This window comes from Hemitrygon akajei, chromosome 21 (genome assembly GCF_048418815.1).
Source record: "Hemitrygon akajei chromosome 21, sHemAka1.3, whole genome shotgun sequence".
Classification (NCBI taxonomy): Eukaryota; Metazoa; Chordata; class Chondrichthyes; order Myliobatiformes; family Dasyatidae; genus Hemitrygon; species Hemitrygon akajei.
This window is the reverse complement of record NC_133144.1, coordinates 29056807-29079827: the sequence shown is the minus strand read 5'-3', so window position 1 is coordinate 29079827 and position 23021 is coordinate 29056807. Positions and strand designations below refer to the sequence as shown.

The following is a 23021-nucleotide window of genomic DNA, read 5'->3' as shown; positions in this document are numbered from 1 at the left end:
AATGATGCTGGCAATTTACAATGTTTAAATGAATCAGATAAAACTAAGAATAACTGAGGCAAAAGCAGTGAGGACAATGATTTATAAAAGGAATATTTAAACTATTTAAGAAATGCTTAGCAGAAATACTATCATTTAAAGATTGAGGTATAGAGTCAAAAATGATAATTCTTGAATATGTCATTAATTTCAGAATGATTCAAAGTGATGTTCCCTTTCCCCATTTGAATTTTTGTAATTTGTTGTTTAGCTCTAAAGCGTCTTAATTGGTTGACAAAATATTTACCAGATTTATCACCATGAATATAAAACCGGCTCTTACTTTCGAGAAGTTGCCGTTCAACTGGGTGAGTGGAAATAAGGTCAAATTTAGTTTGAAGTTCCACTTGCTTCTTGTACAGTTCTGGATTTTTGGTCTGGGCATGTAGTTGGTCTGTTGCTTTAATTTGACTGACCAAACCTAATCACTCTGAATAGGTCTTTCTTTTCAGATTCGCAGTACATGAAATTATTTGACCCCTCAGATATGCTTTCATGGCATCCCAGACAACCAGAGATGAGATTTCAGATGACATAATAGTATTTTAAAAAAAGTTGTCTGGTCCTTCATAAATTTTACAAAATCATTATCTGACAACTAAGTCCGATTAAAACACCAATGTTTATTTATTTGAGGGAAACCAGGAAAAATTATAGACAGGGTAACTGGGGCATGATCCAAAATCAATATACTCTGATAATCACAAGAGCAAACAGATGGAATCAGCAGGTCATCAATTAAAAAATAATCAATTCTAGTAAAAGTATGATGGACATGTGAAAAAAAAGAATAATCTCTCTCACTTGGATGGAAAAAATGCCACACGCCAGAGATACCATAGTTACAAAGGAAGGACCAAATTGATAAAGCAGATTTACTTGGTAGTCTAGGAACAGAGGATGATTGATCCAAAACTGGATCTAACCAACAATTAAAATCATATAAAATATAAACTCATATCAGGCAATAAAGAGAAAAAAAATGATCAAAAAACTCCATATCATCTGAATTGGGAGCATTCAGGTTAGCCAAGACTACCCTAGTATTATACAATTTCCCAGAGACAATAATAAAACAACCATTTGTATCAGATACTGTGTTGTGAAGCTCAAAGGGAACATTTTGACTAATAAGTACTGAGACCCCCCTGGCTTTAGCCGGAAAGGTAGAATGGAAGTGCTGACCAACCCACCTTGACATGAGACGAGAATTAGCAGAACTATGAATATGTGTTTCTTGCAAAAAAAGCAATTGCAGCTTTAAGCTGCTTAAGATGTGAAAACACCTTCCTTCTTTTAACAGGATGGTTCAATCCCTTAACATTCCAGCTTATAAAATTCAACGGAATAACCATTATCATTTAAAAAAACATAGAGGGTAATAGGCATAAACAAAATCAAACTTTTAAACAACAGCTTTGGTGCAAAAGTATAAAACAATAGAATCAGGCCAAAAATATGTCCTGAATAACAAAAAATAACTAAAGGTTTTAAAGATGCTAATGGCAATAGAGATCCTTCCCCCCTCCCTCAAATCCCATGACAAGAAAGCTACCAAAAATCAGCAGCAAGCTCTTCAGAAGATAACCACCCCAAAAACCAACTTCCAGTTTCTTAACATCATCATAAGCTCCATTCAGGTAACAATTCAAAAACCAGAAAACTTACGCACTACGAATTAAAATTATACAAGAAAAGAAAAACGATTCCACCAAAAAGTATTAGACTTAACTCGAAGTAACAATCCACAGTAACCTACCCACGAAAAACTATGAAGAAAATTCACTGGCTTAAAAAAGAGCGTTCAAGAAAAAAAAAGTACTTATGTGCCATTTTAATTAATCAGACCGAGTCTGAGGAAGTCGAAGTGACAGGAAGACTTTCGATAAATTTCTGAGCTTCTGTAACTGAATTAAACCACTTTTTGTCTCCAGTACTAAGAGTTATTCGGAGATGAGCTAGAAAATGCAGAGAAGGCCTGAATCCCCAATTATAAAACTCTTTCATAACTCCCTTATACTTGGCACGAAGGCTCAGAACTTGTGGAGCGTAATGCTCAACAATACGAATAGAATGACCCTTGTAATCCAACTTTCCTCTCTGACGTGCCTCCATAATCAAAAGGTCTTTCACCTTATAACAATGGAAACACAAAATTACTGGAGGTGGCCTATGGCCCAACTCCGCCTTAGGCGCGAAGGTGCAGTGTGCTCTGTCTAACTCAGGTGGGGTCGGAAGAATGTCTTTCCCAAAAGTCTCACTGAGTACAGTAGAAAAAAATTCAACAGGAGATCCACGTTCGATAGCCTCTGGAAAGTCGAGGATTCATAGATTATGATGTCTGCTCCAACTTTCCAGGTCAGTGACTTTGGATGTTAACTTGCTGTTATGTTCTTTCAAGCTGGAACAAACGGCTTCCAAATTGTGAAAAAGACATTCTAAATCATCGGTAGCGAAAGCAAGATGATAAAGACGTTCGGCATGAGCCTCCACTTTGGAATGAATTTGATCCAATTTAGACACCAACGAACTGAAAGAAAACTTAAATTCAGATATTATATCATGTCGGTGCTGTTCCAAAATGGAGACAATCATGGCTGAGGAACCAGTTGCTGAAACTTTTTTCCCCAATTTCGTGAGCTTTGAAGCCATTATAAGACAGGCATATATGCAGGCAGGAAGGAGAATAAAAAATTTAATGATCTGGAGTAAAAAAAAAGGAGAGAAGAAGTGCGGAGACAAGAAATAAAATGGAGTGATAGTTTTAAGCGACTGAACCATTGCCATCTTGACCGGAAGTCCTAATAATTTAAACCTTCAGCTTATTAGCTGTGTTTTTAACTCACAGTAAACAAGAACACTATCTTACTCTAAGTTGCCAAGCACACATAAATTAAAGTGCAATATAGGTATTTTACACCCACCCCCCCACCCCCAAGTTTCAACTGACTGACTTGTCTCTCTATGTTGAGTAACCCATCGCTCTAAACATCTTTGACTTCTGGTTTGTGGCCACTTAGAACATGGGTTCCAATTTTTTTTATATGCCATGGACCCTTACTACTAACCAAGGGAACTGACTTAGAAGATGCACTTAAAGTAGTGGATAGAAGTGTGTGATATGGCAAAGGCATTCATCACCCCTGCACGTTTCCATCTCCCCATGCCAGCCTTTAGAACGTTTACAGTGTATATAAGGAGATTCAAGACTGACTCACTTTCCATGATCCTACACAGCTTCGATATGATGGCGAATGTTAGAAGCTACACAGGCCATGAACAAATGATCCAAAATTGGGCAAAAGCAGCCTAGTCACTTTTCAAAGGGGCACTTCAACTAATTTAACACTTGTTAGTGAGTTCCCTGATTTAGGATTAAGGCTGAATCTGCATGGCTATATTCCACTCCAAGTCTATCTTCAAGTTTGCAGATGATACCGTTGGAGGAGGCCGCATTTCAAATAATGATGAGTCAGAGTACAGAAGGGAGATAGTGACCTGGTGACATGACAACCTTTCCCTCAACATCAAGAAAACAAAAGAGCTGGTCATTGTCTTCAGAAAGGGAGGTGGTGTATATGTTCCTGTCTACATGAACAGTGTTGGGAGCTTCATGTTCCTAAGTGTAAAGGCCACCTGTAGACTGTCTTGAACCAACTCCATTGATATCACGGCCATGTAAGCTCACCAATACCTTTACACTCCCAGGAGGCTAAAGAAATTCAGCATGTCCCCAGCAATACTTGCCAATTTTTATTGGTGCACCATAGAAAGTATTGTATCTGAATGCATAATGGCTTGGTATGGCAACTGCTGTGCATGTGACCGCAAGAAACTGCAGAGTTATAGACACAGCCCCAGCATATTAGAGGAACCAGCCTCCCCTCTGTGGATTCCGTCTATACTTCTTGCTCCCTCAGTAAAGAAGCAAGCATAACAAAGACCCCACCTACCCTGGACATTCCTTCTTCTCCTCCTCCTCCTCCGATTGGGCAAAAGATACAAAAGTTGGAAAGCACATACTAAGAATGGAAGATTTCAGTGCTACTGTCATCAGACTTTTGAATGGACCTCTTGAAAGACAAGATGGATTCTTGGCCTGACAATCTAGGATCAATCTATGATCCTGCATTTTATAGCTTAGTTGCACTGGACTTTCACTGTAGCTTTCACACTTTATTCAGCATTGTTATTGCTTTACCTTGTTCTAGTTCAATGTACTGTGTAATAATTTGATCTGTATGAACAGAATGCAAGATAAGAATTTCACTGTATCTTGGAACATGTGACAATAATAAACTAATATTAATAAACAAGGTGCCAATTTTTTAAAAAATTGTGTAGAATCCAATTTCTAGGCGTTGGTTGGCTGTGGGCAAGCAGGATTTTGAAAAAGAAACTAGTTAGATATTAATGACAGAAAATAGAAGAAATATAGTTGTGTTATACACAGCTAATGATACAGGAAGAGGCTATTCAGCCCATCATACTTATTAATCATGAGACAGCTATCCCCACAAGTCCATTCTCCCATTCCTTATTTCCCTGTGTGCTTGCAACCTTTTCTCTCAAATGTCCATCAACTTCCCTTCGATTTATCTTGCTAACACCCACCAAATATTGAAAGCCTAAATAGCGTGGACATGGAGAGGATGTTTCCGTTACAGCAGAGTCTAGGATTAGAGGGCACAGACTCAGAATAGGAGAATGTCCCTTTAGTACAGAAGGAGGAAGGATATCTTTAGCCAGCAGATGGTGAATCTGTGGAATTCAGTGGAGGCCAAGTTACTGGGTATATCTAAAGCAGAGGTTGACAGGTTTTTAAATTAGTAAGGGTTTCAAAGGTTATGGGGAGGAGGCAGGGGAATGGGGTCGTGGAGGAAAATAAACTAGCCATGATTGATTACCAGTGCACACCTAATGGGCCAAGTGGGTTAAATCTGCTGCAATGTCTGATGGTCTTATGGAATTGTGCTATTATTGTTGCAGATAGCAAGATAGAATGAAGAGCTTTAGCTTGCATGTTGTTTTGACAGACTGTGCCTCACATAAGTAGAGTAGCAAAATGGAAAACAGAATGCAGAAGATACTTTTACAATTATAGAGGGAATATAAATCAGACATGATCAAATGGTGGAGCAGACCTAATGGGCCAAGTGGCCTAAAGCTGTTCCTACATCTTACAATCTCACGGTCTTATACCTGGCACTTTACAGCAGCTAATTAACCTAACAACTCAAGTGATGTTTGGAATCTGGGAAGAAACTGGAGCATCTATGAGTTACGTGGGCAAAAAGATGCAATTGCCAAGGTCAGCATGGAACCAGGGTCCTTCGAACAGTGAGACACCTGCAGTTCAGCGCAACAGTGTTAAGCAAATTTTAACAAGAATCAAAATTTCCATGCAATAATGAGCAGCTTGGAGAGAGTTGCAGTTAGAACATAAAACATAGATTATAGAACAGTACAGCACAGGAGAAGGCCCTTCATCCCTCAATGTTGTGCTGAACCAATTAAATTAGTGATCAAATGGCCACCTAATCATTTCTTCCTACACGATGTCTAAATCCTCCATTTCCTCGCATTCATGTGTCTATCCAAATGTCTCTTAAACGTCCCCAACGTATCTGCATTACCATCACCCCAGGCAGTGCATTCCAGGCACCCACCATTCTCCATCTAAGTAACTTGCCCCTCACATCTCCTTTGAAATTACCCCCTCTCACTTTAAATTCATGCCCTCTAGTCTGAAGCATTTTAACCCTGGGAAAAAAAGATACTTTCTCTCTATTTATGCGTCTCATAATCTTATAAACCTCTATCAGATCACCTCTCAGCTTCCACCAGTCCAGAAAACAGCAACCCATATTTGTTCAATCTCCCTTTATAGTAAACAGACCCTAATCCAGGCAGCATCCTGGCAAACCTCTTCTGCACCCTCTCTGAAGCCTCAACAGCCTTCCTAGAATGGAGTGACTAGATCGTATTAAGTACTTCAGTTCTTGATCGGATCTCACCTGTTGACAGCCTTGGTTGCCACCTGACCACCCTTTTAGGCTGGAGTGAGGGAAATGCCAGACCACTGGGGAAAGCCTTGTGAGACACGCTGCACCTCGTTCTGAACTGTTCCCAGCCTGAAGTGAAACCAGCAGAGATTTCAATATACAAGTACATCCACTTCTATACCAACTTAAAAAAATACAACAAAATGGTATTAAAACATCAAGATTCAAAATTGTTTATTATTATTCTTCATTCCGCAAGGGTAAAGGAAAATGAAACTATTAGTACTCCAGATCTGATGCAGTAAGAAAATGCAATAATCATAAATAACACAATAAAACACAATTAATATAAACACATTTGCTTAGCTTATATACATAGACTGATTGTATGTATAAAAAGTGAGTTATATTGAACTTGCATAGGTATTGAAAGTAGGAGTATTGTCCATTTTACCCAAATCTAACACTGTCTTTTAATTATCCTGAAGAAGATGATGTACAATAGGTGAGATCACCCCTGAAATGCTGTGTGCATTATTGCTCTCCTTACTAAAGGAAAGAGTATAAATACCTTTTAGGGAGTATGGTAAAGATTCATTAGTCTGATTTCTGGGATTGGACTGACTATGGAGACACAAGGGACTGCAGTTGCTGGACTCTGGAAAATTTTGGAAGAATGCAATGGGTTGGCAACACCTATGAAGGGGAAAGGACATTCAACTTTTTGGATCAAGACCCTTCATCCAGTCAAGATGAAGAATCTCAAACTGAAACCTCAAAGTTCCATTTGAGTTCATCCAGCATTTTGTTTGTTGCATTGAGTTGATACAGCCTGTACTCAATCATTTGCTTAACAATGAGAGGTGATCTCGCTGAAGTATCAACCATGTACAGACAGATTGGATACAGGATGGATATTTCCTTTGGCTAAGGTGGGGCAGAAAGGAAAAATCAAGGAAAGAGGATCGTAATTTCAGGATATGGATCAGACATTTAGGATTGAATTGAGGAGAAATTACTTCAGTCAGAGGATGGTGATTCTATGGAATTGCCTATCACAGAAGGGAATTGAGAACATTATCCTGATTTTTTTTTTAATTTAGAGATACAACATTGTAATAGCCCCTTCACAACTCTATTATACCCACGTGACCAATTAACCTATTAACCTTATGTCTTTGGAGTGTGGGAGGAACTGGAGCATTCTATGTAAACCCACATAGTCATGGTCACATACAAACTCCTTTCAGAAAGCAGCAGATTTCAACCCGAGTCACTGGCACTGTAATAATGTTACGCTACCCCCTACACTACCGTGCCAGTCCTACCAAAAAGAGTTAGATTTCTAGAAACAGAAGCTTCTAAGAATATGAAGACAGAGCAGAAGTATGGTGTTGAGCTGAAGGACCTGCCATGGTCATATTGATTATGGAGCATCCGCAAGGGAGAATTCACTGCCTCCAGCTCCTATTTTAGGTGTCAGGACCATTCCAATACACTATATTCAAAAGATGACAACCCAGTGTACAATCCATAAGCATGAAGTAGTATCAAAGCAATAACATTTGTTGGTCCAGGAGCAATTATTGGCTTCAATATCAAGGTGTAAGGTTATGCCTATGATCCATAATTAGACCAGACAACCATAGGAAAGAGATCACTAGTCCAAAAAAAAAGTTATTGAAGGCATGAAGGTGAGAGGGGGAAAATTCAAAGATATATGGGCCAAGATTTTTTGACACAGAAAGTGGTGGGTGCCTGAAATGTGTTGCCAACAAGTGCAATAGAGGTGTTTAGGATAGGCACGTGTATATATAGAGAATGGACGGATGTAGATTTTGTGTAGGTAGAAGGGATTTGTTTAGTTAGGAATTTAATAACCAGTTTATTTAGTTAGGCACAGTATTGTAGGATGAAGGGCCTTTTCCTGTGCTGTACTGTTCTCTAGTGTCTGTTCTAGGTGGCTTTTAGTTGAAAAATGACACACAAATCTCAACTGTTATTAGAATTATACTTAAAATTAGAACAGGGAGGTTTTGATCCAATCAGCCAACCTGCCTTCCATCTAAGCAAATAATCCTCCCTTCGGTGTTGACGTAATTGATTCCTCAACTACTCTTAACTGAATCCAAACCTCTAAAACTGTAAAAAATTGTCGCTGGAAAGTTGTTTTGATGGAAATTGGCAAGTTACTTGAGATTGGAGCAACCCCCAAGCCTATTGGCTGTTGAGATATTTAGTCACATTGGAGAGAAGAGCATGATGATTGGATGTAAACTATAGAACAGTACAGTACAGGCCCTTCGGCCCATGATATTGTTCCATCCTACATCAATCTACGCCACAATCTACTGTAAATATTCCCTCCTACACAACCCCCAACCCTCTTTATTTTTCTTACAACCATGTCCTTACTCACCATTAAGAACAACAACTAGTCTCAAGAAGTTGGCAACCATGTGGTTCATACCCTCACTGATTATTACCATCAGGACGGAGGTAAAGAAGCTTGAAGACCCACACTCCATTTTTTAGGAACAGCTTCTTGACCTCTATCATCAGAATTCTAAGAAGACTCTATGAATACTATTGTGCTGTTCCTCATTTGCAGTATTATCTAATTTATTTTTTATTGTAACTTATAGCAATGTTTATGTCTTACACTGTATTGCTGCCAAAAAAAGCAACAGATCTCATGACATATTTCATAATGAAGAAAATGAACCTTGGGGTCATGTATGATGACCTACATGTACTTTGATAATAAATTTACTTTGAACTTTGAACATATGTCAGTGATAACAAACTTGATCCTGATTTGATACAAGAGTCTCTTACATACATGTCCTTTTTGCATCAGCCTCTACTACCACCCCTGGCAGGGCATTCCAAGCGCCACTACACTCTGTGTAAAAAAACCTACAGTACATTTGACATTTCTCCTAAAATTTATTAGCTGTTTTACATAACAAAGTGGCCACTGAGTGCATGTCTGTGATTATCTGTTGCTGAAGCCCATTCACTTAAATGTTTGACATGTTATGCAGAGATGCTCTCCAGTGTTGTAACAGATGGCTATTTGAGTTACTGATCAGCTTGAACTAATCTGGCCATTCTCCTCTAATCTCTCTCACTTTTATTTTTATCTTTTATCTTTTATCTCATTTTTATGCACAGAACTACCACAAATTGTATTTTTTGTTGTTGTTTCTCACACCATTCTCTGTAAACTCTAGAGATTGGTGTGCATATAAATCCCAGGAGATTAGTGGTTTTTGAGATACTCAAACCACCCCATCTGGTACCAACAATCTGTCCATCAAAGTTACTTAGATCACATTTTTTCCTTATTGTGATGTTTGGTCTGAGCAACAACTGAGCTTCTTGACTATGTCTGCGTGCTTATATGCATTGAGTTATTCCCTTATGATTGGCTGATTAGATATTTACATTAATGTGCAGCTTTATGGGTGTGACTAATAAAGTGGCTGCTGATTGTATATAGGAAACGGCCAACAAAGACAAATGTGGGACCCCTATAGAGAGATATATTCAGTGAAATTCAAATTTATTGTCACATGCACAAGTCCATGTATACACAGGTGCAATGAAAAATGTACCCAAAGCGTGCATTGCAGACATGTATATAAGACACACTACATTCACAGGAAAAACATAAATTAAATATAAATTTTACACAAGTTTTACAATTCAAAACAAAAAAAACAAAATTTCTTGTAGTGAAAAGTGATGGAAGTGGTTATAGTATTGCTACATGGAAGCTACATAAATTACATAAATTTAAAGCTGTAGAGAGAGTGGATGGATAGAACAAAGGGAATATCTCTGACAGGATGAGGGCAAGGTTTACCATGAGGATAAGTTATAGATATGGCATCAGGTTGGTAGATTAATGCAGAAAACTGGAGGAGGGAAAAACACAAAAAAAATTTTTTTATAATAAATACAGGAGTTCAGCAAGAGATGCCACCTCTTTCAAATGATAGATCACACCATGATATTTAAAAGCAAATGTGAGAGCTCTCCCTGATCTTCTCAAAACAGATCAAGCTTTGAAAACAGATGATATTGCTATCACATTGCTTGTGAAGGGACCTGCCGTTAAAAATGCCAGCAGTTTTTCCTACATTACTTTTGAAATGTAATTATTGCATTGTTTGGGTATAAATCCTAAGGAATATCCTAAGCTAATGAAAGCTGCCATATAAATTGAAGTCTTTAGCTAAAAAAAAAATTTAATACAGGAAATTATAGAAAAAGGAAAGTGAATTAACAAGTTGAAATTCCCACGATTTAGTTGCATTTTCTCCATCTGCTATTATCCTGTTCATTGGTTACAAAGACCCACCTGTCACATTTTGACACATTTTAACTAAGTTTAAATACTGCAGATAGTGAATTATACCAATGCAGCAAGCAGTGCTTGGTAACACACCTTACAATGGAACTGAACACAGACATACTGAGAAACACAAATTGTAACTCGCAGTAGCAACCACACACGACAGACCATGCATGATTAATGTGAAGATTTAAAGTTATGCAAGGCATCACTGGCACAATTTTCTGTCTGCTCCTATGAAAGGAAAATGAAATCATCAATTATTAATGTCCTCTTGCTCATCTCGCACTATCAATAAAACATAAGTGTGGTGGCAGGTCATGACACAAGATGCGAAAAGTGCTGTCAGACAGCGTCAGGGACAGTGTGGGGCCTTGCAAGAAGTAGCATGCAATTTGCTCACCATTTGTGCTGAAATTCAGAGATGTGTCCTGGTTGGGATTGGGTGCCGGCCCTCCATGCTGCCAGATGGGTTGTGGTAGGTGAGGGAGAGACCTTCCAAGCAATCGTCAGCGCCCACGGTCTCCTTGACAATGGGTGATCTTTGGGCAAATTCCTGTCAATAAAGAAAAGGCAGATCTGGGTAAACGCTGGCTGTAACTTCTGAAGCAAACATAGACAGAACTAAACCATTTTCCCAGTATTATTCAGAATATGAAAAGGCAATAATTAAATGTTTGGACATTTTTTTTTAAAGTGTGATAGAAGTGTGAATCTATTGTTGAAATTCTAGGTGATGGATTAAGCTATTTTACTTCTCAATCTCCTATCTTTTCCAAGCTCCTCTCCCTCTCTTTTGCTCTCCCCACTCTTTCTCTCCCACTCCCTACTCTCTCCCCCATGTCTTTCTCTTCCTTTCTATTCTCTCTCAATATATATTACTATATTCTACAAATTTATGGCATTCTCTCACCCTTTGATATGTTATCAGCTCTCCAGCTGTCCATTATTTGCTGTTCCCTGACATTTTTCCCTTTGTCCTCCCTGCTTTCACACTTTCTAAACACTCACCACTTCTTTGCCAGTCCCAGCTCCCCAATTCTTCCCCAGCAATGCCCCTATAAAGAGTACCACTTGGTCTGGGCAGCTGCTCACTGTACACCCAGAGGACAAGAGTTTAGCACTGCAAAGCTTGGAACATGTGTGTTTGGAGATTCACAATGAAGAACAGATGTCACCAGAAGGACTGGAACAGGGGCTAGCTTGTAGAAGATGACTACAGGGATAATGAGGAGGCAGAAGACAGGTGAATGTGGCTGCACTAACAGCACAAGCTTGCACAAGTCTGTTGTGTATTTAATATTTCAGTGAAATTTGCAAAATATCAGAAATATGTTGTTGATTGAGCATTCTTTAATTTGTTTAAATAATTCATTATGAGTTACATGTGAAAATACATAAAATGCATACATTATCACACTACCACAGGATACATAAGCACCTCATTTAAAGTAAACACAAAGTTAGACTCATATTTTGGACTGCCATGACTTCCTTTAAATTACTTCAGTGTTTTAAAGTTACGAAACATAATTTTGATGATGAGGTAATTTGAAAATGAACCCCAGGGCTACCGAGCTGATGAAGCACAGCATGATGTCTGAGTTCAAAGAAAAATGCAGTGAAAAAAAGTGAAAAAAAGTGAAAAATCAGCCCCACATGTGCAGAGACTGTTGAATTTAATAAAAAGGTAGTAAATGGAAGTATTCATGGGTTCATAAAGAGTGGGTATAGTGTGATAATAATTTAAAAAGTAGAAATAGTGGGTTACATCAGAAACATTGGTCTGCTTGATTCCACAGGAGATAACTGGCTCATGTACACTGAGCTCATTGAACAGTATTTAAAATCAAATGAAATACCCAAAGTGAAATGAGTATCAATTTTTGCTGAGTGCATTAGGTTTAAAGGCATACAGTTTAATTCGAAGATTTACTGCTCCAACTAAACCAGCAGAAATGAGATTTGCTGACATCGTGAAAGGAATGCAGAAACATTTAGAACCAAAACCATTGTTGATTGCAGAACATTTTATATTTCATGAGTGGAATCAAAAAGAAGGGAGTCTAATTCAGCATACGTGGCTGAATTGAAGAGACTGTCTGAGCATTGTCAGTTGGGTAATAGGCTTAATGATGCACTAAGAGATTGTTCACTTTGTGGAATCTTAAAAGAAAACTTTCAAAAATGGTGCCTAGATAAACCACAACTTACTTTTAAAAAAGCACTTGAAATAGCTCTATTAATTGGAAATGGCACACAGAGATACAATTCAATTGCAGTCAGGAATGAGAGTTAGCGTGAACAAAATAGCAAAGTGTTAACAGCAATCAGCCTACCTGAGCAAATTGTGGCAAGGGCTCACATACAATAGACCAAGGCAGATTTAAAGTTGAAACTTTCAGATAATGCAACAAAGTAGGACACATACAAAGAGCAATTCTGGGGTCTATTTTCAATCCACAGAAGGGTACGCCGCTAACAGTAGCAACATGAATGCAATGATGGGCTCTGTTTCTTGGTGGATACAATTACAAGACTGAATTCAAGTGGATGACTAATCATGGGAATGTTGATTGATGGTCCTGTCTACCCTTGGAAAAGGAAGTACTGGAAACATTTGCAAATAAAAAAGACACTCCTCTTGACATATTCTCAAGAATGCAAATCAGAAGTCTCCCTATTATGACAGGGATGATCCAAAGAGAAACCAGAAAACACCCCAGACCATCTCAGATCTATATGGCCACCTAAAATGGCTGGAATGTGCAGCAGAAACTCCAGTTACCCCTTTTTATACCAGCATCAAGATGAACTTGGCCTTGACAGAGGGTGCCTTATGTGGGGATTGAGAGTTGCTGTACCATCCGAGCTGAGACCTAGAGTGGTAAAGTAGCTTCATGCTGGTCACCTAGACATAGTTAAAATGTAAGTGTTGGCGTGAAGCTTTGTCTGATGGCCTTGAATGGATTAGCAGCTTGAGCAGCACTGTTCAGGCATCCAGAAGATGCCAAGAGCAGTGTCTATCCATCCCTGGGAATAACTTGCATTGCCCTGACAGATGATTCATGTAGATTTTTCCAGACCATTCATGGGCATAAATTTCTTGATAGCGGTGGATCCAGATACAAAGTGACCAGAAGTGTTCTCAATTGCCTCCACTACAGCCTCAGTTTATAGCCAAGCAGGAAGGAGTTTTATGTATTTAATATTTCAGTAATATTGTAATCACATTTTTGATTAAGCATTCTTTATGTGTTTAAATGATTCATTATGGGTTATATGTAAACATACGTGAATTGCATATATTATCACCGTACCACGTGATATGTATGCACCTTGCTTAAAGTACAACACAGAGTTAGACTCATATTTCAGACTCCCTCCTATTTAGAATGAGGAGAAAATAGGTGAGATCTGAGGAAGAATTTTTTTTTATTATGCAAAGGATGGTTGGAATCTGAATACACTGTGTAGAACATGGTGAAGATTGTCACACCAGACATTTATCTAGATGAGCACTTGAATCCCCAAGTCTACAGGCCAGGTGCTGGTAAATGGGATACAAATTACAATGGAAGATAGAAAAGGCACATAAAAAGGACAATGGTACAATGATCAATGGGGATGTTCTAACGCAAGTAGATTGAGAAAATCAGATTGTTGCTGGATTGCAAGAGAAGGGATTTGTAGAATGCCCATGGGCTGGCTTTTTTGAGCATCATGCAGTTGAACCCCTGGGGAAAAGGCAATTCTGGATTGGGTGTTATGTAATGAACCTGATTTGAATAGGGCCCTTAAAGTGAAGGAACTCATAGGTAGGAATGATTCTAATATGATAGAATTCATCCTACAGCTTGAGAGGAAGAAGCTAAAAATCAGATGTATCAGTATTACAGTGGAGTAAAGGGAATTACAGAAGCATGAGAGAAGAACTGGCCAAAGGTGAATGGAAGGAGACACTAGCAAGGATGACAGCAGAACAGTAGTGGCTGGAGTTTCTGGGAGCAAATTGGAAGGTGCAGGATAGATTCATTCCAAAGAAGCAGGAGTATTCTAAAGGGAGAATGAGGCAACCGTGGCTAACAAGGTTAATCGAGCACAACATAAAAGCAAAAGCAAAGGCATACACTGTATAAAATCACAAAAATCCATGGGAAGCTAGAGGACTGGAAAACTCCACCAAGGACAGTCCCAAGCCCAGGTACAAAAGGAGGAGGGCTGGGCATGGGGCTAGCAATGAAATCTTGTTAAAAAAAAACAGAGCTACAGAAGCTCCAATGCTCTCATCTCTGGGCAAGAAAGGCTCTTTGAAGATGCACTACACCTGGGGACAACTTGAAAAACTAGCCCAAGAGAAAGGACTCTGGCAAGCTGCTATCAGCAGCCTATGCCCCAGTAGGGGTGATGGACTTAAGTATGTAAGTAGATGATAGGAAAGCTTTTAAATACCAACAGAAAGCAACTAAATAAAAAAAAAGAATAAGAAGAGAAAAGATGAGATATGAAGGTAAACTGGCTAATAGTATAAAAGAGGTTTTTTTTAGGTATATAAAGAGTAAAAGAGAGGCAAACATGGATATCAGACCACAGTAATGATGCTGGAGAGATAGTAATGGGGCAAAGAAATCACAGAAAAACTCAATAAACATTTTGTGGCAGTCTTCACCAGCAGTATGTCAGAAATTGGAGAGTGTCGGGGGGTGGTGCATAAGTGAATGTAGTCACTAATATCAAGGAGAGGTGCTTGGGAAGCTGAAAGAACTGAAGGTAAATAAATCACCTAGACCAGATGGACTACACCTCAGGGCTTTGAATGAGATTGCTGCAAAGTTTGTTAAAGCACTAATAGCAATCTTTCAAGAATCACTAGATTCTGGAATGGTTCCAAAGGACTGCAAATGTTACTCCACTCTTTGAGAAGAGAGTGAGGCAAAAGACAGAAAATTATAGGCCAGTTATCCAGACTTCAGAGGTTGGGAAGATGTTGGAATCCATTATTAAGGATGAGGTCTTGGATTTCGTGGAGGCCATGATAAAAGAGGCCAAAGTCAACATGGTTTCCAGTGGATGTTGTTTAGCTGGATTTTCAGAAGACCTTTGACAATCCTCTGCATATAAGGCTGCTAAACAAGATAAGACCCCATGGTATTACAAGAAATATACTAGCACAGATAGAATATTGGATTACTGGTATGAAACATAGAGTGGGAACAAAGGGGACTTCTCTTGTTGGCTGCCAGTGACTAGTGGTGTTTCACAGGGGCTAGTGTTAGGACTGTTTTTTCTCATGTTGTATGTCAATGATCTGGATGATGGAATTGATGGCTTTGTGGCCAAGTTTGTGGACAATATAAAGGTAGATGGAGGGGCAGTTAGTGTTAAGGAATCAGGAAGTCTGCAGAAAGACTTGGACAGATTAGGAGAATGGGCAAAGAAGTGGCGGATGGAATATAGTGTACGGACCTGTATGGTCATATAATTTGGTAGAAGTAAAAGCTTCGGCTGTTTTCTAAATGGGAAGCAAATTCAGAAATCAAAAGTGCAAAGTAACTTGGGAGTCCTAGTGGAAAACTCCCTGAAGGTTCACTTGCAGGTTGAGTCGGTGCTACGGAAGGCAGATGCAATGCTCGCATTCATTTCGATAGAACTAAAATATAAGAGCAAGGATACAGCGCTCATGCTTTATAACACATTGGTCAGACCACATTTGGAATATTGTCATCAGTTCTGGGCCACTTATCTAAAAATGGATGTGCTTCTCTACTTACTCAAGAAGCTAAAGAAATCTGGCATGTCCATCGACCCTTACCAACCTTTATTGGTGCACCATAGAAAGCATTCCATCTGGATGTACTGTGGCTTAATCTGGCAATAGCTGCAAGAAACTACAGCACATCACAAAACCAGCATCCCCTCCTCTGTCTATACTTCTCATTGCCTCAGTAAAGCAGGCAATATAATTCAAAGACCCCACCCACGAGAGACTTTATTTCTTTCGCCCTCTTCCACTAGGCAGAAGATACAGAAGCATGAAAGCATGTGCCACCAGGTTTTAGAACAGCTCCTGCTCCACTGTTAAGACTATTGTATGGTCCCCTAGAACAGTAAGATAGACTCTTGAGCTCACAATATACGTTATTATAATTTTGCATCTTATTGTTTACCTGCGCTGCCCTCCCTCTGTTACAGTATATTCTGCATTGTTGTAATTTAACCTTGTTCTACCTCAATGCACTGCTAATGATTTGGTCACTGTATAATGACTATATGTAACAATAATAGGTCAATTCCAGTTCAGCAAAGAGGAGATTTCAAAGTTATTTATAGAGTTACAGCAGGTGCATTGTTTGCTGAATGGCAGGCTCCAGTTCTAGTGAAATTATGGTTGGCCCAGAGGTGCAGCTGATAAAGCACCTGCTCCACGGCACCAGAAACCTGGGTTAAATCCTGACCTCAGGTGCTGTCTGTGCGGAGTTTGCATGTTTTCTCTGTGACTGTGCATGATTCTTCCAAGTGCTCCATTTTCCTCCCACGTTCCAAAAGCATGCAGGTTGATAGGTTAATTCGCCATTGTCAATTGCATCTAGTGTGTGGGTGAGTGATACAAATCTGAAGTTGATGAAAAAGTGGACGAATCAAAAAAAACTAGATTAATGTAGGATTGGTGTAAAGAGGTTGCTGATGGCTGATGTGGACTCAATGGACTAAAGAGCTTCATTCCACGACCTCTATCTCAATGCCACTATTAAAGATAAGAAGCAAAAAGTAAAAATTGCAATCAAGTAGAATTTTCTCATCCTTTAAATGAAACAGATGAATTCAAGAGACAGTCATGCATTTCTTGATTGAAGCCCATTGTCTGAGAGAGTTCCACTTGCTCTAAAATTTCACAGTACAGAAATGATTCATCAATTCTCTGCTTATACATGAACAGTTAAACATTGGCTGCACAGAAAAAAAAATGAATTCTTGCACAAAAGCTTTTACATCAAAATCCTAGAGTACTTTTGTTTGCAATACATCGAAATATGAAGCTCTGCACTGTTATCTGAAAGCACATTCACAGCCAGTCAGGACCACATGGAAGACGCTGGGCCTAGTTGAGAGCAAATGTGAGTAAGTTTTAGGTAAAGTTTAGGATAGAAAAAGATGTGTTTTAAATACACTGCTTTGTCAGTATTTATGTTAACAAAAAAAACAGATGAATCACAGCTCCCTTTGAAAGGTTTGCTTCAACACATTCAAATTAATTTCTCAATCCGGAATTGAAATGAATTCATCACAGCAGCTGAATGTTTCTCACAGAGGAACACCACAGTGCAGCAGCAAGAATTATGCCCAGCAAAAGAATTGGTATTGAGAATGTGTTGGAACAGACAATAAAAGACAAATCTGACTAGAAGTTCAGTCATGTTTGGCTGCAGACCTTTACATTGCAAATTAATCATTCTTCAACCTTGCATGTCCCTTGAGAAATACTTGTTTCCCTTGAGATTTCTTCATCATTCACACAAAGAGTGATTTGATTCCTATACACCATCCTTTTGGAGTTTTGTGGTGGAACTAAGGGCAAGTTGTCCACGATATTTCATATCCAGTAATAACCTGGTCTGCACAGTGTTATGTTGGATCAGCAGACCTTATCTTGGAGGCTGTTTATTCATATTTGATCTTTCAGAGAACCCCACCACTTCCCCTATCGATCTCTCTCCTGTTCCATTCCACTCACTGACATAGCCTCCAAATACAAATATTTAAACAACATTCCTTGGACCCAATGTCAGTCCCAATGATCCTCTATCCAGGCTGCAACACTCCTTACCACCAGCCTCAATTCCCAAGCATCTTCCAATATCCTTCCCAGTGTACTCATGGAATCTTCCTGCTTCATCAAATCTCTTCCTTTCGCAGACCCGCAAAGGAGCTCATTCCATCATGGCTGTTTTATTAGCCTTCATAACCCCATTCTCCTGCCTTCTCCCTGTAACCTCTGACACCCTTACTAATCAAGAAACTGTCAACCTTAGCTTTAAATATACCCAGTCACTTGGCCTCTACAGTAACCTGTGGCAATGAATTCCACAGATTCCCAAAACTATGACTAAAGAAATTCCTCCTCATTTATTTTAAAGGGATGTCCTTGCATTCTGAGACTCCCCACTACGGGGAACATCCTTTCCACATCCACTCTATCTAATCCTTTCAATATTTGATAGGTTTCAATGAGAATCCCCTCATTCTTCTAAATTCAAATGAGCACAGGCTCAGAACCATCAAATGCTCCTCATACAAAAACACTTTCATTTCCGGGGCCCTTCTCATGAACCTCCGCTGGACCGTCTCCAATGCCAGCACAGTCTTCATTAGGTAAGGGAACCCAAACTGCTCACAATGCTTCAAGTACAGTCTGGTCAATGCCTTATAAAGCCTCTGCATTACATTCTTGCTTTTCTATTCCAGTCCTCTTGAAATTACTTCCATGACTTTGATTAATACTTGGAAGTAACATCCTCAACCCATTTCCTGATTGGTGCAAGACTCTCACTATCCCTTCTCTACTAGTCCAGGACTCCTAGCTCCCAGGAATCCAATCCTTGTCCAAGGTTACACAACTAGGAGAGCTGCTACCTCATAGCTCCAGTAACCTGGGTTCAGTCCTGAACTCTAGTGCTCTCTGTTTGGAGTTTGTACATTCTCCTCATGACTGCATGCGCTTAGTCCAAGTGCTCCAGAGTTTCCTTAACAGAGCCCAAAGATAAATTATCAGCTTGGACAACCACTGAATATTGCCCTTGTTTAGTAGGTGAGTGGTAGAATTGGGAGGGGGTGGGTAGTTATGGGAATGTGAGAATTAATCACAGGGAAAATTAGTGCTGGAAAAATAGATCTTCTGAGATGTTGATGTGCAGGAACTTGAAGCTGCTCACCCTTACCACTGCTGACCTCCCAATGAGAACTGGTGTGTGCTCTCCTAACTTCCAAGTTACTGATGCAGTTATGAAGAAGGCATGCTATTGGCTATACTTCATTAGAAGTTCAAGGACATTTGGTATCCTATGGCCTAACTGCCCATGCTGATCAAAGTGCTCACCAAGCTGGTCCCATTTGCCCGTGTTTGGCCCAAGATTTTATCTGAAAGACAATATTTCTCACAGGGAATCCCTCTCTCTCACTCAGTGCTACAACCAGGTCAGCAGGGAGGTATTTTGCAATGAAACTTCTGGAGCTGATTTTGAACCTAGAACCTCATCTTGTTATAGGAAAGATATATTAAATTAGGAGGAGGGCAGAAAAGGTTTACTAAGATGTTGCCTGGACTTGGGAGCCTCACTTACAAGAGGTTGTGCAGACTAGGACTTCATTCACTAGAACATAAGAACTTGAGGATTTACCAGATAGAGGCTACAAGATCACAAGGAGCATAAACAGACTGAAAGCACATCGTCGTTCTCCTAGGGAGGGGGTGCTAAAATCAAGAGGGCATGTTTATGATCAGAGGTGAAAGTTTTAAAAGGAAGATGTGGGACTGATTCTTCACATTAATGCTGGTGTATGTTAGGAATGAGCTGCCAGAAAATGTGGCTGAGGCAGGGACATTTTCACATTTAAATGCCAGGTAGACAAGTTGATGGATAGGAGAAGTTTAAAAGGTTATGGACCAAAGACAGGAAGATGAGATTAGCTCACCGAGCCACAAAATTGGCACGGACTAGAAAGAATGTGAAAAAGTTGTAACAGAATATTGCCTGGACTTTGGGGGCATGAGGCTGCGTAATGTAGGACTTTATTCTCTGGAACTTTGGAGAGTGAGAGGTGACCTCATTGAGCTGTGTTTATCGTGTTGGGCAAAGACAAAGTAAAAGCATATCATCTTTCTCTCAGGGAGAGGATGCTAGTGATTGAGGCAGGCACATTAGCAACTTTTAAAAGCTATCTAGATAAGTGTATGGACAGGTGAGATTTAGAAGGTTCCGGGCCAATTGCCTGCCCACAGATGCGACTAGTTCACTGGGTGCCTGTATTCACAGGGACAGCTTGGGTTGAAGAGCCTGTTTCCATGATGTTCGCCTCAACAACTCTAATCTGGAGACAAGGGGATCATGTGGTGAACCAAAGTTGGTTCAGATCCAACACGCACAAGAGTTCCTGCTTTTGCTACACACATCATGATCAAGTACATCTTGGCTGTCTGCGTTGTATGGATGTGGTCATTTTGCTTGCAAGCTCCTTATGGCACGGAATGCAGATTTCTCCATGCCAAGCTCCACAGGAAACAAAGTGCTGGTGGTAGGGAACCCCTGCCTGTTGCTGAAGTTGGCAGCTGCACACGTATCATGATGTGATGTTCTTGGATTCATCTCCGCTGCCACGAGTTGAGTTATGAACCACTGCTATATTTGAGCAGAGAACAGCAAGTGGCCCCAACAGCAGAGCAAAGTGATGTAAGTGGGAATGCTGGAATGCAAGTAAAGCAGGGATGAGCCAGCTGACAAGACTTGATATCTAATTATAACAATTGCTTTGTGCTTCCTCATCTCTTTCCTCCAGTCTTAACAAACTCACGTCCTTTCTGAGTAATTTTAAACTAGAACATATATATATTGCTAAGAAGCTGTTGGATCAAGTAGAGTTTACTGTCAAGTGCACAAGTATGTGAGGTAGTTGCTATGAAAACAAAACTTACAGCAGCATCACAAGTATGAAGGAACAAACAACACGCAGGATATACACTCAGTAATCAATTTATTAGGTACATCTGTACACCTTCTTGGTAATGCAAATATCTAATCAGCCAATCACGTGGCAGCAACTCAATGCATAAAAGCCTGCAGAAATGGTCAAGACATTCAGTCGAGTAGCACCAAACATCAGAATGGGGAGGAACTGAGACCTAAGTGACTTTAACCATGGAATGATCATTGGTGCCAGTCGGGATGGTTTGAGTATCTCAGAAACTGCTGACCTCTTAGGAGTTTACAGAGAATGGTGTGAAAAACCAAAAACTTCCAGCGAGCGGCAGTTCTGAGGGCAAAAATGCCTTCTGAATGAGAGAGGTCAGAGTAAAATGGCCGGACTGGTTCAAGCTGACAGGAAAGGTGAATGCAACTACAATAACAATGTATTACAACAGTGGTGTGCAGAAGAGCTTCTCTGAACACACAGCACATCAAACCTTCAGATGGGCAGGCTACAGCAGCAGAAGACCACGAACATACTCGGTGTACATTGCTAACAAGTTGCAGCATCAGGTCAAGTCAAGTTTATTGTCAAGTACACAAGTAAATTGAGGTAGTTACTCTGAAAAAAAGCTTGCCACAGTATCACAAGTTTGCAGGTGCAAACAGCATGCAGAATATCAATTATACATAAATTATACAAGACAGTGAAGAGAGAGAAAATAAAAGACTATGCAAGACATTAGTGCGAAAGCAAAAGACATGGTAGAGCAAAAGGTGGCCTGTAGTTTTCCATTACTGAGGCTACGGTAAATCTGTGCAATTTGGTTCAAGAATTTGATGGTCAGCAATATACCAGCCAGAAGCATATCCTCCTATTGGAGGGCTGAGTCTAAAAAGTAATAAAATATGCTTCAGGTCTGACAACAGATTCAAAACAATGCCGCCTCCTCTGTTCAAGATCCTATTGGTTTTTAGAAGGTAGCTTTTCCTGAACTTTGTGGTGTGGGATGATTAGAGCCGAATCCGATTGTCCACAATCCAAATCCCAGCAATATCTTACTTAGAACAGAAACAGGCCCCAAGCCCACCAAATCCACGCTGATCATCAATTTAGATTCAGAGTTATTTATGACACGCACATTGAAACATATAGTGGAACGCATCCATTTGCATTAATAATCAACACGCCCAAGGATATGCTGGGGGCAGCCTGTAGGTGTCGCTACATATTCTGGCTCCAACATTGCATGCCAACACTGCTCGGCAGAACAATACAGAACACAACAAAACAGAGCACAGCAGGTGACCAAGCAACCCCATTCCCTCCCTTCCACCCACCTACCTAAGCACTCATACAGTCCAGCCTCAGGACAGTCTGTCTTTCAATCACTCATTTACAGCTCTTGTAAGAGAGCTTGCCATTTCATCATTTACAAGGGACCAATTCATTCCACTATCTCAATCATCTCATTTTCTATTTTTTTTATTTCAAGAAAAAAATCTGCAGATGCTGGAAATCCAAGCAACACACGCTGGAGGAACTGAGCAGACTAGGCAGCATCTATGAAAAGGAGTACAGTTGACATTTCAGGCCGAGACCCTTCAGCAGGACTGGAGAAAAAAAGAAAAAAATCTTCATTTTTCAAGATCTGGGCACTGTTGACAAAGCCAGCGTGAATTGTCCTGCAGATAGCAGTGGTGAGCTGTGTCCTTCAGCTGAAGATGCTGCACGTCCGTATTGAGCTATTGTTAAAAGATTCCACACATTTTCTGACTGGGCAGTACTGTGGTCAGTAGAGACACCCGCTCCTAGGATGCCCAGACCTCACGGCTGTCACCACTTGCTAATCTTACTCGGATACAACAGTGATTCGTAACCTCGCCAAAGTCTTGCCTGAACCTACAGGGGTCAAATGGGGTTCCCAGCACCAA

At 39.9% G+C, this 23021-nt stretch overlaps 1 protein-coding gene across 6 annotated transcripts in view; it reads right to left on the bottom strand.

The window, feature by feature from the left end:
• LOC140714179 (protein mono-ADP-ribosyltransferase PARP6) overlaps window positions 1–23021 on the bottom strand; it is a 157881-nt gene that overhangs the window by 116555 nt on the left and 18305 nt on the right. For all 6 annotated transcript variants that reach the window (XM_073025057.1, XM_073025058.1, XM_073025060.1 and 3 more), the window contains exons 2-3: window positions 10811–10963; window positions 6057–6173 (exon numbers count right to left, since the gene is read on the bottom strand). In XM_073025057.1, the coding sequence (XP_072881158.1) occupies window positions 6057–6173; window positions 10811–10813 (120 nt within the window). In that variant the 5' untranslated portion in view covers window positions 10814–10963. The remainder of the gene's footprint in view (window positions 1–6056; window positions 6174–10810; window positions 10964–23021) is intronic.